This window comes from Mirounga angustirostris, unplaced genomic scaffold, assembly GCF_029215605.1.
Source record: "Mirounga angustirostris isolate CCGP_5_RB_7025 unplaced genomic scaffold, mMirAng1.0.hap1 SCAF_12, whole genome shotgun sequence".
NCBI classification, from domain to species: Eukaryota; Metazoa; Chordata; class Mammalia; order Carnivora; family Phocidae; genus Mirounga; species Mirounga angustirostris.
The window spans coordinates 87588763-87606760 of record NW_026991720.1 but is presented as its reverse complement, the minus strand read 5'-3'; the positions used below and the strand labels follow the sequence as shown (position 1 = coordinate 87606760).

Here is a 17998-nt window from a genome sequence, read left to right as displayed (position 1 = left end):
AAAAAGCAGGATTCAGATCTAGGCTCATCTGATTTGAAGCCTGCATTCCTAACCATTATCCTCCACTATCTTGTAGCACCCTCTAGAACAATGACAAGGCACAGACCTTAGATTCAGCCCTACTTGTCCTCGCTGATTTTATTTCACTTGCCTCTGGCCACTTTAGCTTGTTCATCTCTCCCCCGCTCCTAACGGGCTTAAGGGAAAGTCCCACATCATTCTTCACGGTGGCAAATCGCCTCTTCCCCCAGTTGATGGACGAGGTGTTGGCCCATCATCCAAGTCACTGACGAAGATGCTTTCACCTTCTTGGCCAGCGAGGGGCCCCTGTGAGCTCTGCCGAGGGCTGCTCGGGGCTGGCAAAGTCACTGCTAGCCAGTCTTCTTTGCCTCTGCCCCCAGGCACTCACTCCCAATAGCTGTGTGGTCTGACCACATTTTCCCAGTTTACTGAGGGTGGGTTCTACGGGAGCGAATCCAAAGCCGTGTGAAAGGCCAGGAGAGATTATACACAGTGCTTTCTCTCTGACCGCCAGACCTGACACTCAGCCACCAAGTAATATTAGATTAATCTGGCAGGTTTTTTTATTGACTGTGCCCTGTGGCTGATTACCCTGTTTTCTGTTTGCTTAAGGTGTTTACAAATTGGCTTTCTGAAAGTTTTCCCAATCTTTTCCCAGATTTAAAACAAAAAAATTTATTTGTTCATCAGGATTTATGCCATATCTCCTCTATGCATTGTACCGTGGTGGGACTTTGTAGCTCTGTTTTTTAGGCACATTCTTAGCAATTGCCTGATTCTCGGCCTTCAAGAATGTCCCAGGTATTTTCCCTACTTAAAGAATTTAAATGTGGTGTAAATAATGTCCTGATAACGGCCCCCCAAAAGAGCCAAATAGATATTCCTTCTCTGAGGGTCTTTTAAAATAGAGCAGATCCCCTTTTATTTGGGGATGACTTAAACACCGTCACTGCTTAGAAGGCAGGAGGCTGGGTGAGGTACAGTTAAGTCGGAGATCCTCGAAATTCTGCCATGCCAGTAGGACAGGCACACGGGCCTTTTTCGAAAGAATGGGTGGGAAGAAATCAGACGGCTGAGAACTCTCATCAGACACATAACCCACAGCACAAATACCATATGTCTTCAGGCTCTTGCCTGTCAAATCCATTTTTACCCTGCGCTGGTAAGTGGAGCAGAGCTGGCACCGATTTCTGCAGGCCTAAAGATTTCCCGAACCATTCTTTTCAGGCTTATCCATTGACGATGAAATAAATCATGACCCCCAGGCAAGGGAAGCGGGCCGGAGAGTAGCTGGCCCCGAGAGACACGGGCAGCCCCTGAAACGGCGCTGTTAGATACTCCACCTCTGCTCTTGCAGATATTACTGGGCAGGGAGAGGAATCCACTGGGTGCTAGGAGAGCCATTTTTCTTAAAGCCAGAGTGCACCCTCCTGGGTCCAAAATGATAAATTCAGACAGGCACCCAGGAAGAGGACGTGGCAGCCAAACAGCACAAAAGCAGCAAGGTAGACGTCTCCCCCACAGAGCAAGGAGGACGAGGGAGGACTGCTCTCGGGACCAGAGACACAGGTACAGCGGTAACCAGGAGCTGACGACTCCCAGTGTGTTCGGCGCAGCAGGGGAACAAGCTGCAGTCCTGGGCTCCCCAAAAGAGTTCATCCCCAGTGGACAAAACAGGCATTATGAGAGCAGCGGGGACTCCTCTTTCCCTTTCAGACACTGCTCCTCCGAGGAAGGTCAATAGTGAGGTGATTGGGAGACTGCGTGCGTGCACCCCTCCAGATGGAGAGGGACGGAACCTGAGGGGCTTCGGCCAACCTCAGGGGTCACTGCCAGGCTTGTGTAGCACCTAAGCACACAGAGTAATGAATCTGCTTAGTCATCCGGGTGTCGCCAGCCCCCCACCCCTCCCAGCGCCCAACAGCACACAGAGGTGTGTGAGTTACCGGGATCCCACACGGGGGAGATGTCCGCACCGTGAAAGCAGGGGTCAGCATCTTCTGGCTTCTTTCCAGTGGAAAAAAATGAAACCTGTTACTCGGGGTCCACTGCCCAGGGCTGGGACGCTGTACTGGCCAGGGGTGATGGGAGGGGAAGTGGGGAACAGTGAGAGAGGGGACAGTGGGAGAAAGCAGGACGTGGTTCTGAGGCCATGGCTTCCAGACGGCCGCACTCCCATGCCCTGGAGTGTAGACACACGCGGGGATCTGTGTGCGTGGGAAGCCAGGGCACTCCGCACCTTCCTGAGCTCGTAGCTGAAAAAAGATGGAGTCTCTGGGATTGGTTTTCCAAATCGAGTGGCACCGTCTTGTGGTCATTTCCTCCTTTGTTGATCAGTTTAGGATCTGAGGGCTACTGCCAACAGTGGTGAAGAAAAGGGACTAAATATCCCAGTGAATGGATGGCTGACATTTATCCTGGGGAATGAGGTTGGCAAGAGCAAACGGGAAACCCTCTCTCTCTCTCTGATTCTCGTTTCTTTTGGGGATGGGTGTGCCCCTTCCCTCCATCACTGAGCTGCCTGCTTCTCTGCCTTCTTTTACCTCCCAGCAGAAGTACCTTCTCAGCTCAGACCAGAGGCAGGTTACCTTAGAAGGGAAGCCTGAAAGCGGGGCAGAAGGGACACCAAAGATGAAAGTATCCAGGTCAGGGTTGCCTAGCTGGCTCAGTCAGAAGGGCATGTGACTCTTGATCTTGGGGTTGTGAGTTCAAGCCTCACATTGGATATAGAGCTTACTCCTCCATTCTTTTTGAAGATTTTATTTATTTATTTGTTGGGGGTGGGGTACAAACAGGGGGAGGGGCAGAGGGAGAAGCAGGCTCCCCGATGAGCAAGGAGACTGATGCAGGACTTGATCCCAGGACCCTGGGATCATGACCCAAGCCCAAGGCAGATGCTTAACTGACTGAGCCGCCCAGGCGTCCCTCTCCTCCTTCATTCTATATACATCCGTTCTCTATTTGTTACTAGACACCCTTAGAATTCTCACCCAAAACACCTAGAGTCTCCTATCCTCTTCCCACTGCCAACATGGAGCCCATCCACCTGGTATCAGAGGCATTTACTCAGTGGCTCAGCCCCTTACTACTCACGTCGTCTTTGGAACCCTTTGAAACACTCTTAGATCAGACTTTTTCCCCCTAATGCCTCCCATTCCAACGCAAGAAAACTCAATCCAAACAACTTCACATCAGCCTTCTCTTCTAGTTTCTGATGGACTCCAAATCCACACCCTGCCTACGGACGTTGGGATTGAAGTCCAGCTGGAGTTCTGGAAGCAGTACAGGGTATGAATGAACCACACTTGTTACACAGTGGAGAAAATTTCTAATTAGGAGATCAGTCACAGATATTAGCTGGCCTGGCTCAAGCTCAGTTACTAACACACAGTTGGGAAGAAGCATCACCAAAGAGATGAGTCACCTGGCACTGTTCCAAATGGCTGGACCTAGTGCACCTGTGCTCTCGTGGCTGAATTAAGGAGCCCATTGGAGCTGGACATTGACTTTAGGGGAGAAACGCAGACTGTACTGTGAGCATCTGAGGACCATTTGGCTCAGTTTTTAAACTTATTTCAGTTCATACAATTGCTCTGGATTATTCTATCCCAACATCATATGCTAAAATCATGGTACTCAACATGTGCCCTGGCCATTTTTCACAGAAACTGGAGGTCTTCCCTTTTCTCATACCAGCTCATGGGACAAGAGCTAGCCTTGAAACCCAAGGGTCCTAATTTCTTTTCCTGAATTTACTGGGCTTCACGAAGAAGTATATCAGAGAAGGCCACTCGGGCACTAGAGAATCTTCCCACCTGGTATTCCATCAACACTTAAAGTTTAACTTCTTTCTTTAAAAAAATAAAAATCAACAGATCAGAACAAAGGTGACTAAATCAATAAGAGCTTTTTAAGCAGGCTTTTATAATGTGTATTTTTAAAGTCAGGATATTGATGTATAATTTAAGTTGCATGAATTGGGGGGGGGTTGGATTATATTTTTAATTGTGGCAAAATACACATAAGAAAATTTACCATCCTGGACGCCTGGGTGGGTCAGTCAGTTAAGCGTCCGACTCTTGATTTTGGCTCAGGTCATGATCTCAGGGTCATGAGATTGAGCCCCGCATCGGGCTCTGTACTCTGCAGGGAGTCTGCTTAAGATTCTCTTTCTCCCTCTCCCTCTGCCCCTCCATCATACCCTCCACCCCACTGTGCATGCACACGTGCACACACACTCTCTCTAAAAAAAATTTAAAAAGTGGGGAGTGCCTGGGTGGCTCAGTGGGTTGAACATCCAACTCGGGTCATGCTCTCTCAGGTTGTGGGATCAAGCCCTGTGTCAGGCTCCACACTCAGTGGGGAGTCTGTTTGAGATTCTATCCCTCTGCCCCTTCCCTCCCTCACTCTTGCATGCTCTCTGTCTCTCTAAAATAAATAGATCTTTAATAAAATAACTGAATTGATTTTTTTTAAAAAAGAAGGAAAGAAAAAAGAAAATTTACCATTCTAACCATTTTTAATATATAGTGCAACAGTGTTAAGTACATTCACAGTGTCGTGCAGCCAATCTCCAGAACTCTTCATCTTGCAAAACTGCAACTTTATACCCATGGACCGACAGCTCCCCATTTTCTCCTCCCCCAGCTCTTAGAGCCACCTTTCTACTTTCTGTCTCGGAATTTGACCCCTCTAGGCACCTTATATAAGTGGAATCCTATAGTATTCGTCTTTTTTTGACTGGCTTATTTCACTTAGCGCAGTGTTCTCAGTGTTCATCCGTGTGTCAGAATTTCCTTCCTTTTTACGGCTGAATAATATTCCATTGTATGGCTAGCCCACATTTTGCTTATCCAGTCATCCGCCAATGGACAGTATTTGAATTGTGCCGCTGTGAACACGGGTGGGGGAATGGCTCTTCAAGATCCTGAGTTGTGTTAGTGTCTCTTAAAATTGAGTGAAGGAAGCCTAGAAGAATTCCATATCCCATGGTTTTACTTTTTTCTTTTTTACCATTCGGAAAAAATCAGGAATGCAGCACAGGTAATATCTTTCCAGCTTCTCAGTGTGCTGACTTTTCAAGGGCTTCTTGTGCTATTCTTCAGCCATATGTGAGTGCTCTGAGAATTGCCATTAAATAGAAAGTGGCAGCAGTCTAGCTCTATCTCCGTGATTGAGACACTGATCAAAGGCGGAATTATCAGGGACTTGGTGTATTACTAAAACCCACTGTTCCAGTTTCCCCTCACACGGGACTTGAAGTCCCACACCATCCCTCTCCAGGCCAAGAAAGCACGTGGTCCCAGGATAGTCGGGGAAATCCAGCTACAATCTGCTTCACCACCGAGTGCCCTTCTCACTGGCAAAAACCTATAAATAACATCTGTGATTGGTTTCAGAGTCAGCAAAGGGGCAAGGGCTGAGGGGTTGCTGAAATAATTTCCTGGACAAACTGACCAAAAAAAATGACCTGTGAATAAATCGTAGAGAAGAAAGAGCTCGCCAGCCCTGTGGACAGATAAGACTCCTCCCCTGCAAAACCAGCCTCTCTTTCATGCCCTACATTGTCTGCAGGCATGTATAAGCTATATTCTAGATCATTTGGCATTCAAATAGCTAAGTCGGCTCCACTCAGCTCAGAGATGATTGGGGGGCTGAAGTGTTAGTGTTCTGCCCTCCTGCAAGGAGGAAAGGGAATCTAGTTCAGGAACCAAAGGAAAGCGTATTCATCTCATCTCATCTTTTAAGACCCCGAGACAGACTCCTCCACCACCGCCCAGATACAGGGTCCTCAAGCATTAAATGCACAGAAATCAAATGCATATCCATTACAGTAGAAATCCTAGGGAAGTGGAGCTGAGGTGACAGATTTTGAAGAGCAAACATGCACCTTTGTGCTCTGTCTTCTTAAAATTCATCCTCTCACCTGCCAGCCTTGAGAATTGCCTATTTACATAACTAGCTGCCTAAAATGGAACATTCGATAATGTTACACGGTGCCTCGCTCCGTTTGAACCCACCCCCAGGGTATGAGTGCTCCAGAGGTCCTCCAGCTGCATGTACCATGGTGCACTGGCCTGCTGCCATGCCTCCGTGTGGTATGAGCCTGTCAGCACGCCCGAGCTAAGCAGATGTCGGGCCTGCTCGCCGAGGTGGGAGACCGGCAAGCAGCAGGGGGAGGGGACGTGATTCAGCAAGTGGCACGGTAGCACACTGTCGTCAGGGGACACACAGCATCTCTCCCCGAGCTTCCCAGTGGGCACCTTGTTCTGCCCAAGGTGCTGTCTCCGAGACCACCGGCAGAGAGGGACTGAGAAGGGGGAAGCTGCAGGATCTATGGGGACAACCCGGTACAGGAGGGAGTCAGCTCTGATGCCAGCCCTGGTGCTGAGCCAGCCTCGACCCCCTGCTGGTCCTTTCCACGGCACAGCTCTCCCTTCTATCCAAACGGGAATCCTGCTGCTCACTTATAAGAGGAATATAAATAAGTGATAAGGAAGTGTTCTGATGACGATAAGCGCGTCTAGCTTCTCAGCGGACCGCATGTATCAAAGAAGGCAATTGTGTGTGTTTGTTCATTTATTTTTCAGCGTTCCGGTTCCTGTAGTCAGTTTAGAGAAAATTCCTAACCTAGTGAAGGCAGATGGTGCCAATGTCAAAATGAACTCTACAACCACTACCGCGGTCACCTCCTGCTCCACCTCGTCCTCTGCTGTCTCCACCCCACCTTTAATTAAGCCAGTCTTGATGTCCAAGTCAGTGCCACCTTCCCCAGAGAAGATCTTAAATGGCAAAGGAATTTTGTCTGCCACAATAGACAAGAAACACCAAAATGGCACCAAAAACAACAACAAGCCTTACAGGAGACTTTCAGGTACGTGTCTGTGTCCTTCAAGTCTGGCTCACGATTAGACTGCATCTGAGTCACATCCATGACCAAGGAGTGCTGTGTTCTTATCACTGAGCAGGTCCGTTTCGTTGTAAGGGGAACACAGGATTTACCTGCCAACAGGAACCCCCCACCTACAAATGCGAGGGAGAACGGGGTTCTCTTATTTCCGGGCCACACGAGGGCTCTCGCTCTTGGCTCAGTGCTCAGCAGGAGGGGTCCTCCCGGCCCAGGAGGCAGGATGCCTTACACCAACCACGGCAGCCCATGCAGTCTGAGGGTCTTATCAGGCTGACGGGCTGTACCTGCCCCAGGTTCCGTAGAAGCCCCCCTGCGGGGAAGCTGGACAACCACAGGGATGGATACCTCACAGGAGGTCAGGGCCGACATGGGACAGGACCGTGAGTGCTGTCTGCCCCGCTCTGTGCTTGGGTTTTAGTTGGCTGCCTGGTTGATTCTGTAGTCTGGGGCTACGACTGCCTTTCCCACATAATCCGGTCAGAATTCCCATTTGGGAACATTTAGGCTGGCACAGCTGGTGCGAGGTTGAGGGGTTTCTCTCGGATATCCTTCTCGGTTGTCTGCGTAGACAGTCGGGATGCCCAGAAAGGTGCACAGGGCCGAGCTTGGAGGCAATGGTTGCCCTTAGGGGCCCCCATGTGGATGATGTTTGCTTTGGATTTGTTGTGGAACTAAATCTGGCAGTTCTGCTTTCTCCAAAAGACCAAGAAAAGCTATAGACTTTATAACTTCTTCATACACCAGGGGCATTTATCAAATGTTGACTGGAAAAAAAAAAAGAAAAGAAAATACAGTGAAAGCCACCTGGTAAGAGAGAGGAACTATGCCCTCCAGTAGGAGCATAGTTCTGAATCAGCCTAAGACTTATGGGTCCTTTTTATTTTTTACTTCGTGTTAATCTGTATTTCAGGTTTTCTATCTTATATCTGTAACTGTTAAAAAAAGTAATTTCTTAAAAGCTCTTTGGACCCAAAGCATGCAAAAGATGTTTACCCTAAAAATCTCCCTATGTACTGTTCACCCACTCTCAAGAAAGAAAGGTAGCGCCTGGCGTTCTCTTTGAGCATTGCGGGGGCAGGGGGGGCCAGTGTGGACAGGAGCCCCCAGCTCCTGGCTCTCTTCCTGGATGGAAAGTTGAAGTTCATGCCGCAGAGGTGGGTGGCAACATCCCTGGAAAAACCAGTAGGCTCAGCTGGGCAGTGTCCAGAGATAGAAGCATGACCATGGCTTCCAGCCTGCGCCCCAACCTGAAGTTGTAGAGGGTTTGTTGGGGGGTTTTTTGGTGTTTGTTGGTTTTGCATTTTGTTGGTTGTTTTGTCTCATTGGGTCTTTTGCTTGTTTCTATCTCACTTCCACATTTGGCAGCCAGCTCCTACGCCCTGGCCAAACAACCTGCTCAGTTGTAGGCCAACGTGAGCGCTGGTGTGGATCTGGGCCCGGGTCTGACTCTGACAGGCCCAAGGGGAAGAACTCAGTGGCAGGCAGCCTGGGGCCTGGCGCCCAGGCCCTCCTCGATGGGCAGAGAGGCCTTGGAGGAAACAGGCAGCTCCAAACCTCACAGTTTTCTAGTCTTAAAAGAGAAGGTAAAAAAAAAAAAAAAAAAGTTGGTGGGGAGCCCCTAGCTGGCTCAGTCAGAAGAGCATGAGACTCTTGATCTCCGGGGCATGAGTTCGAGCCCCACGTTGGGTGTAGAGATTACTAAAAACAAAATCTTTAAACAAGAAGATGATGATGATGACAATGACAAAAGCCAAAAGAAGGGGGCGGGAGGCCTTTTGATGACCAGCTGGGAAACCTGTCTTTGGACCTAAGAATGGTTTTTATTGCAGCCATCATCATGACCACCGCTGCAACCACCACAGGCCCCAGACTTTCTATTAAAAACAGAACACATTCATTTATTATGCTCAGAGTTCCCCCCACCAATCTCAGACAGCTTTTCAGGTAAGCTCTTTTTAGTTTGCAGCCATTCAAACCTCTTAGGGAGACACCCCGCCAAACTGATAGACAACCCCCACCCACTGACACTGTTGCCTGCCTCCCCGAACGCCCCCAGGAGCTGTGTCTTCCCTGTGCTGCGGGACTCAGGTGGTTGCTGGGTGCCTTCCAGAAATAGCACGGACGGACTACCCAAGACGTGGACCTTTGAAGCCGAAAAGGTCCTCATTTTCCGGGGAGGGGAGCATTTTGGTGATCCAGGAGGGGCAAAGGATCCAAAGTGGGCATGGAAAGAGTAGGCTCCTTAGAAGTAACGTCACCATGAGCCATCAGCAACAGTCCAGTAAGCAGGCAGGAACTAGAGAAAACCTGGCCTCCTTGTAGCCATCCTTCATCCCCACTGGGTTGGCTAGCATGGCTCATTCCCATTTGGAGGCAACAGGCGCCATGCTGGGAGCAAAGCAAGCTGTGAGACCAGCGGGTCTTGCCCTCTGTGCGCCTTCAACTTCAGATGCTCAGACAGCACACACCCAGACTTCCCCCTGCCCCCGCCTGTGACACCGCCAAACATTCCTGAATCAGGTCCAGAATTCTGGGCAGGGCTGTGTGGAAAGCCCGGTGCTGAGGACTTTGCGAAGCACCAGAGGGGGGTCACACTCACATGGCAAGGAATAATCTCCCACTCAAATGGTGAGAACTTGCGGGAAGGCAAGGGGCCGGGGGAAGGTGACGTATTCTTGGAGTTGCCCAGGAAAAAGCGGCCCTCAGGCCTCAGGTGGCCCTCCCTGGTCTGCAGCCAGCTACACCCCAAGTGCCAAGTGCTTGGGGAACCGTTTAAGTGAAATAAAGTGTGCGAGCATCAGGGCTCCCTGCCCTCGGTGCCTGCCCCCCCCGCCCCCACCCAGTCCCCGTGCCTTGTGCTGCATCCCGCATCCCGACCGAAGCTGGACTTGGAACTCTGGGGTCAGAGGGGAGTGCCATTTTCCCCTGAGTGGTTCTTGAAGCATTTTAGCAGCCGGTTGGAAAAAAAAAAAAAGAGAAAAGAAAAGAAAAACAAAAAACCAGATTGCCTGACAATGTCTCACTTGTTGGTGCAAATGTGCATTTTTTTTTAAATGTAGTCTTAATGCCAAATCCTATTTAGTCTCCTTTTTTCTTATATTTTTTGTTTGTTTCTTAAACCAGAGAGAGAATTTGACCCAAATAAACACTGTGGAGTATTGGATCCCGAGACAAAGAAACCTTGCACAAGATCCCTCACCTGCAAGGTATTTCTCTTTCCATAAAAAATACTTCCTGCTCTCGCTGGGGCCTTTGTCGAAATGTTTGCATGCCACTCTCTGCACACGGCAGGGTGTGGAACCTCGACATGACCCCCAGCTGTTCTTTGTAAGGGAAATGCTTTCTTCTCTTCCATGGTAGCAGAGTGCCTGCCTCAAGCTGGCTGGCTTTTTAAGAAGGAAAAAAAAAAATAGGCTTCCCCTGTTACTTGTGAGGCCAGACAGTAAATTGTATTTATAGGCACTCACAGGCGGTTCTAAACCCTGCTACGTTTTAATGTATGCAGGAGCGGCGGCGGCGGCGGCCTGAAAGGCAGCCGTGGAGGGGAGGACCAGCAGCCGCGCCCCTGATCCGGCCACGCCGGGTGGCCAGGGGGACAGCTGACCCAAGGCGGCCACCATCGGGTAGCCCCCAGCCCTGTATTTCATGCTGAACTACTAGTGCTTCTTGGGATCGAGGCCGTGGCCCCCTCCGCCTGGTGGCTCTGTGGGTCTGGGCCACAGCGAGCCTCCCACCTGCACCTGGATTAACTCTAGCGCATCCTCACCGTCGCCTTTCCTCCGAGAGGTTTCCGTGGGCTCTGCGCTGAAGCTCGTCATCCTGTGCCAGTTGTTGTTGCTTTTTTGTGTTTTTTTTTTGGAGGAAGCTTTGGCTTCTTAACGCCAGGAGTGTAGGGCATGGTTGCGTTTGCGTGGTGTCTGCCTCTTCCCAGCCACAGAACGGGAGCTGTGGCCTTGAAGTTGACTTTTCAAGCACCTCTAAATTCCCATGAATTGCTGTTTCTGAAATGGAGGGCCTGGGGAAGCAGGTTTATGTGCTGATCAAAGAGGCTGTGCTTTTCATCTCTCTTCTCCTTAGACACATTCGCTAAGCCATCGGAGGGCAGTCCCAGGCCGGAAAAAGCAATTTGACCTCCTTCTGGCCGAACACAAAGCCAAGTCCCGGGAAAAAGAAGTGAAAGATAAAGAGCATCTCCTGACTTCGGCGAGGGAAGTACTTCCAAACCAACCCGGGCCGGCGCAGGACTCTCTGTCAGGACCTTCAGGAAGCTCTGGGCCAGAACCGAAAGTCGCCTCCCCTGCAAAATCCAGGCCACCTAACTCTGTGCTTCCTAGGTAAGTCCCACTTTGGCAATAGAAGCCCTGAGTCCTAGGTCAAGTGACTAGGTCAAGTGACTTGCCGGGTTGTGTGTGGTCTGATCACATGGCAGACGAGAGTCGTAATAGTCCTACCTCCTAACGCGGTTGTGAAGTTTAAGTGAGATCGTGGGCATAAGGGGCTCAGCCAGTGCCCGCCACATAGCAGTTGGTGGATTTTACTGCTGTCATTATCATCATCATCATCATCTTCATCTTCATAGCAGACCTTTATCAGACCGAGCAAGACTAATCTGGAAATTAATACGTGGAAGATGACATATCAGCCCTGGGCAACTCTCCGGTTGCATGAGTTTTTAGATGAGTTGTACACTCCTGGTGCAGAGAGTGGGGTGGTGTTCATACCTTAGGAGCCCATTTGCCACAGTATTTTGTGGGTTTTTTCCCACAACCCTCTTATGATCAGGGCAAAAGGAAAATTGGCATCACAGAGGCTGTTTGTCCTTACATCTCCCTCCACACCAAGAAAGCTGAGCCATCTGTTTGGGGTTTTATTTGGTTGACCTGGACAGAGAGGAAAGAACAGAAAACAGAATTAAAACCCATTTGGATTAAGAGTGATTTAAAATCCATGCACGTATGTTTTGATGGGCAGTGGAGTGCTGAGCAGCCGACCAATTTCCAGGTAATAGGACAGGGAGCCCTTCATCCGAAAATATTTATCTAGTGCTTGCTCCATAAGCAAGGTACCAGCATACCACCTTTTTATGGTGCTTCACTTTATTGTGCTTTGCAGATATTGCACTTTTTTTTTTTTTTGGTACAAATTGAAGGTTTGTGGCAACCCTGCATCGGGCAAGTCCGTCGGTGCCATTTTTCCAACAGCGTTTGCTCACTTTGTGTCTCTGTGTCAATAAAGTATTTTTTATTTAAAGCATGTACATCAGGTATAATGCTATTGTACACTTAATAGACTGCAGCATAATGTAAACGTAACTTTTATAGGTACTGGGAAGCCAAAAAAATGTATTCAATTCGCTTTATTTTGATATTGCCCTTATGGCGGTGGTCTAGAACCAGCCCTGTGCTATCTCCCAAGTACGCCTGAACTATGTCAGCGCAGAGATGAGTACAATTAGATCCTGCCTTTCAAGAATTCAGAGTTTAGAAGATAAGAGACTCGGATATCCATAACTTCATGAAAAGGAAATATTAATAATAAAATAATGAGAAGTGCAGATAGTGGTATTATCTGATCATTTTTAAGGCGTACAGTGTGAATCTCAAAGGGTAATTGTCCAGTCAGCAAGCAGGCATTAAGAGAACACAGTTACAAAAGAGAAGGAAGGAGTTGATCTTTAAAGCAAAAACAGGTATTTGATGACAGTTGGTACGGATCTGCCAGGTTCTCACCCTCCTGCCTTCCACTTTGGTGCAAGCCTGATCCCGTTCAATAGCCAGAGTCCCTCTGCCGGAACCGCCAGGGTCGGCTTCAGGTGCCAGAGGACACGGTCGGATGGAATGGCCACCCGCACATGTTGCCTGCGTCATCAACATCGCCATGGTGTTGCCGCTGACTTCCATGTCACGTCATTTTGCAGGATCATTTTATAACTACTACTCACAGTAACGCCAGAATTTGGTGAAGGATATTTATTACCTTTCCTGAGCTTTAGGGTTAAGCAGGCAGTTCTCTTCCAGATTTCCAGGCGGGATTCAAGTCTTTGCACAGTGGCTTTCCAGCTTCTTTGTGGCTGTAGAGCTTTTTTATTCCCACAAAACCTTACATGGTACCCAGTATAAAAGCAGAGACCTGCTCCACCCAAAGCCAGCTCCACTCTGCTCCCATCACACATGGACCCAGAGCCTGCTGTCCCCCAGCCCCTCCAAGGGATCCCCTTGGAGTCCCCAAGGGCTCCAGGGAACCCAGTTTGAAAACCATGTTTTATTATAGGTTCACCAAAGATTTTGACTGATGGAGGCACTTCACACCCCCACAGAGTACCTGGCTTAACGGAGGAGCCAGGGGGCAGCCATTAAAAAAATAAAACAGGTAGTGGAGGCTTAAGAGCAGCTTCTTTTCTTTCTTTTTTTTTTTTTTTTTAAGATTTCATTTATTTATTTGAGAGAGAGAGCACAAGTGGCAGGGAGGGGCCCGGGAGGGGCCCAGGGAGAGGAAGAAGCAGACTCCTTGCTGAGCAGGGAGCCTGATGTGGGGCTGAATCCCAGGACCCTGAGAACATGACCTGAGCTGAAGATCATGACCAGATGCCCAACTGACTGAGCCACCCAGGCGCCCCGAGAGCAGATTCTTAATGTTCTTTTTTAATTTAATTTTCAGGGGAATGTTTGTCAATAGAGAAATGCCAGGTGTTTATGTTCTCATAAGAAAGCAGAAGAAAGACTAAGAGTGAGGTTCATCAGCAAAAAGAATGTCTCTGCAAGGAAGAAGGAGGCCAAGGAGCACATTACAAATGTTGGCTAACAGAATAATTGTTAAGGATGCTTTTCAAGGTTGATATAAGAAAGCTCAGGGATGAACTCGATTCCAAAATTTGTAGGAAATAATGTCCTTTTTCACTTGTTTTAGTTAGAATGAGACCCCATAAATCAGAGATTGAAAAAATATGATCAGAATTTGATGTCCTCCTTGGGGCACCTGGCTGACTCGGTCAGTAGAGCATGTGACTCTTGATCTCAGTATTGTCAGTTCGAGCCCCCGTTGGGTGTAGAGATCACTTAAAAATAAAATCTTTAAAAAAAAAAAAGAAGTCAATGTCCTTGCATGAAATTTAAAACAACATTTATTTTCCTCATATTAGAGATATATGAGATATATAATATATATAATAGCTATTTCAATCACAGTAGTTACCTATACTTGGCAAAAAAAGAATTATCGCACATGAATGGAAATATTGTAATCCCTTCCCAATCATGAATTCCTTTTGTAGGAAATGCTGACACACGTGAATTTTTTACATATCGTTCGGTAACCTTGAAAATACTTCAGTTCTCCTATCCTTGAATTGCAACCCACTCTTGTCAAGGGTTCCTGAAAAAAGAGCTTAGGTCTAGAGCTGGAAAAGTTAAAGTCAGTAGCAAGGGCCGGAACAAGGTTGGAAGTGCAAATGTCAGCTCCGTGCTCACTAACAAGATGAGCGCGGCCATGTTTCTGAGCCTCAGCTCCTTCAAACTGCTCATCTGTAAAGTGGAGCTAAGAAGAATCAGGTAAGAAGTACCAAGTTCCTAATATGCACAGAATTAATGGTAGCTGCTGGTAAGTGGTGGTAGTGCTCCAGGGAAAGCAGTGTGCGTAAATAGAGGCCTTGGTGCCACCTGATTTCCATTTGCCCGTCCTCCTGGCCGCTGTTCCCAACCTGGGGGCCCTCGAATAGGGGCCCTATGCTCTGTTTCTTTGCCCCAACCCCAAGGGAACATATTACATGCCCCAAAGAATCCAAGGCTATGGGTGACCAGCCCAACCAAACCCATCAGGACTTTTGTGGGAAGGGGGAGGAGGGCAGAGGGTTGAGCCGGACTCTGACAAGTCAGTCTCCGGCCCCCAGGAGGGAGGGAGGAAAGGTAGGCCATGGAAGCCAGTGCTGACAAAATCTGGGCACATTCCCCTCTGTCTTGTGGACACTCACCATCTAATCTTAAAGTATAAAAATAGCGGGGACCTGGGTGGCGCAGTCAGTCGGGCATCCGACTCTTGGTTTCGGCTCAGGCCATGATCTGAGGGTCCTGAGATCGAGCCCTGCATCATGCTTGGCACCCAGCACAAAGTCTGCTTGAGATCCTGGGCCTCTCCCAGTCCCTCTGCCTGCCCCCCCTGCTTATGTGCTTGTGATCGCTCTCTAAAATAAATAAATAAAATCTTTTATAAAAAGGGTATATAAATGGCAAAATCCAAGGAATCTTAGACTGGCATGGGTAGTAGGGAGAGAGGCAAAAGTTTCTAGATACCTGAAAAAGGGCAGAGATGATTCTGGAGTGAAAGCACTCCAGCTGGTGCCTCATTAGGATAAGTGTTATTTCTACACTGTAAGACTTGAGTTCATGTGTGTCCCTCTGTTTTTTCTACCTCCATTTCTCAATCTGAGAGACTTTGAAGTCACGTAGATAGTGTCAAGTCTCATTTCCACTTCTTATTAGCTTTGCCACCCATTCCCTCATCTGAGAAATAGAGATAAGTTACACCCACCTAAAGCAGCGGGTACGTTGCATGAGAAGGTGTCCATTGCATGTCTAGCACATAGAAGGGACTCAGTTAAGATCGATTGTTGTGTGTTCTCTTCCCCAAAGCACTCAGACAGACTGATGCTCATGCTTCCTCAAAGGGGTGGAAGAGGGAACTTTCTCTTAGTTTCCCTGAGTGGAACTGGACAGGGACCATTGATTGTCATATAGTCTTTAGACTAAACTGGTAAATGGAGAATGGCGGGTGATGGCAGCTTAACAAACTCGAGTGACTTTTTCAACACACTCTCATGACTAGTTGCCCCATTCTCCATCACTCCTCACCAAGCCTTGTTTTTCTGAGACAAAGGTTGGTTCCAGCAAACTCCTTCCCTCAGGTTCTGCCCTGGGGTACAGTGATCAGATCTGGAAAGTGTTGAAAGCATCCCTCACTCCATTATCACCAGGAGGGTGCCTACATCTTGAGTGAAACAAGCCTGCAAAGGAACAAATTCAGAGCTCCTTCTTCTCAGGTTGCATGTGCATCATCATTCATGATTCTGTGTCTGCTCTTAGAGCCCATTCCGCTCTAGACACAAATTTCTGTGCTCAACTTCGCTCTGTAGGATTCTCCTCCCCTCATCTCTCTTTTATCTGGCAATTAGAATTTATTGTTTCAACCATTTTTTCTTTTTCTTTCCATAATTAAACTTTTTTTAAAATAAAAGTAAAATGGGCACATAGTTCAAAAGTCGAATAGAACCAAAAGACTTAGAAAGAAAACCAGTAGTTCCTGCCGTCCTGGGGGGTCTCTCTACCCACTCTGTGTTAGAGTACCTGTTTCCTGGGTTCCATTGCCTCCCTGTCTCTTGGTTTGCTCCTTTATTCTGATGGAATATCTCCTCCATCAGCTTCCTGTGAAAAGGTGCAAAGGGGGTCAATTTTTAGAACCTTTACACACCTGAAAATGTTTTTATTCTCCTCTTACACTTAATTGACAATCTGAGTATATAACTGGATTGAAAATCATTTCCTTACAGAATTATGAAGACATTTTTTATTGGCTTCTAGCACCAAAGGTTCTTATTGGGAAGTCTGTTATCATTCTCTTTGCATATGACTAGTTTTTAATCTCTGAAACCTGGGGCTCTGAAGTTTCACAGGATCATTCAGTATGGGTCTTTTTTCATTCATAGTACTGGGTACTTAGTAGATCCTTTCAGTCTGTGAACACCTGTCTCAGGGATAATTTTGTATGTTACATCTTGGCTAATTTTCTACCCACTATTGTCTTTATTCTCTTTATTGACCTCCCATTAGTTGGATGTTGGACCTTTTGCTCTGATCTTTTCATTCTCTTACCTCTTTTCTCCTGCTCTCTTAATGTCTTGTTATACTTTCTGAAAGATTTTCTTTTATTTTACCTTCAAAACTGTGTATGAAATAACCAATTTATGATTCACTTTTTTTTTTAAATCTTAGGGATCTGGTTCTCAGATAAAAAGAACTTCTTACGATTGCTTCTTTTTTTAAGATTTATTTATTTGAGAGAGAGAGAATGCGCGAGCGAGGAGAGGGGCAGAGGGAGAGGGAGAGAATCTCAAGCAGACTCCCCACTGAGCCGGGAGCCCCATGTGGGGCTTGATCTCAAGACCCTGAGATCCTAACCTGAGCCGTAATCAAGAGTTGGACGCTTAACCGACTGAGCCACCCAGGCACCCCCATCCTATGACTGCTTCTTATAATATCCTACAAGATACTGTCATTTTGCAGAGGTAATACCATTCTAATATCTTTAGGATAGGTTCTTTAGTTTTTTCCTCTTTGCTTCATTATCTTCATTTCCTTCATGTGTGTTCATGCAAAATTGTTTCAGTTTGGCTGGTCAGTCTCATAATGGAGATGTTCCAGGAATGTTCAGCGATCCCTAACCATTCACATTTAGAAGAGAAGTGCTAACAGGCTGATTGGAAGTCTTTGTGTGGGACTGTCAACAAAAAGGTCATCAGGTCACCAATCAGCCTTTTTTTGGAGGGTTCCCAAAGGCAAGATCTAGAAGACTTTTCTCTGGGGCCATTCAGTTTCTCAGGGTAAGACTTCTCCCTGGTGATGTGCCTGGTGATAGGCATTCTAGGAATGACCACTAAGGATTTGACTAGAGATAGCCCACAGTCACCTTATTTCCAGCCCTGTGCCTCTCTCCTGATCTCTGCTGAGCCTGGCAGCCCCTTGTCTAGGGTCTCTCCAGTTCAGTTTCTCTGGAGAGTAAATTTTTATTCTCTTGTTGGAGAGTTGATTGGAAGGGTAGGGCCTGGTCTTACTAAATGCTTAAATAATTAAAAATTTTCTTATCACACGTGACAAGAAGTCCAGAGGTGAAAGGGCACCAGTCCCCAAAGATGAGGAATCGGCTCTCGTTCCCTGCCTTTCTTTTACTCCATCCTCTTTAGTCTCCCGGTTTCATCTTCAAAGTTTATAGCAAGGTGGCTGCTGCACTTCCAGGGACATCCAGAAGAAGGTGGAGACCACTTTTTCCTTGTGTCCCATTTTAAAAATGAGGAAAATCTTG

General features: G+C 47.6%; 1 protein-coding gene across 4 annotated transcripts in view; it reads left to right on the top strand.

The window, feature by feature from the left end:
- The window catches only part of ATXN7L1 (ataxin 7 like 1), a 236263-nt gene that overhangs the window by 196580 nt on the left and 21685 nt on the right, over positions 1 to 17998 (top strand). For all 4 annotated transcript variants that reach the window (XM_064575407.1, XM_054505342.2, XM_045864872.3 and 1 more), the window contains exons 5-7: positions 6612 to 6895; positions 10055 to 10137; positions 11009 to 11265. In XM_064575407.1, coding sequence (XP_064431477.1) covers positions 6612 to 6895; positions 10055 to 10137; positions 11009 to 11265 — 624 coding nt within the window. The remainder of the gene's footprint in view (positions 1 to 6611; positions 6896 to 10054; positions 10138 to 11008; positions 11266 to 17998) is intronic.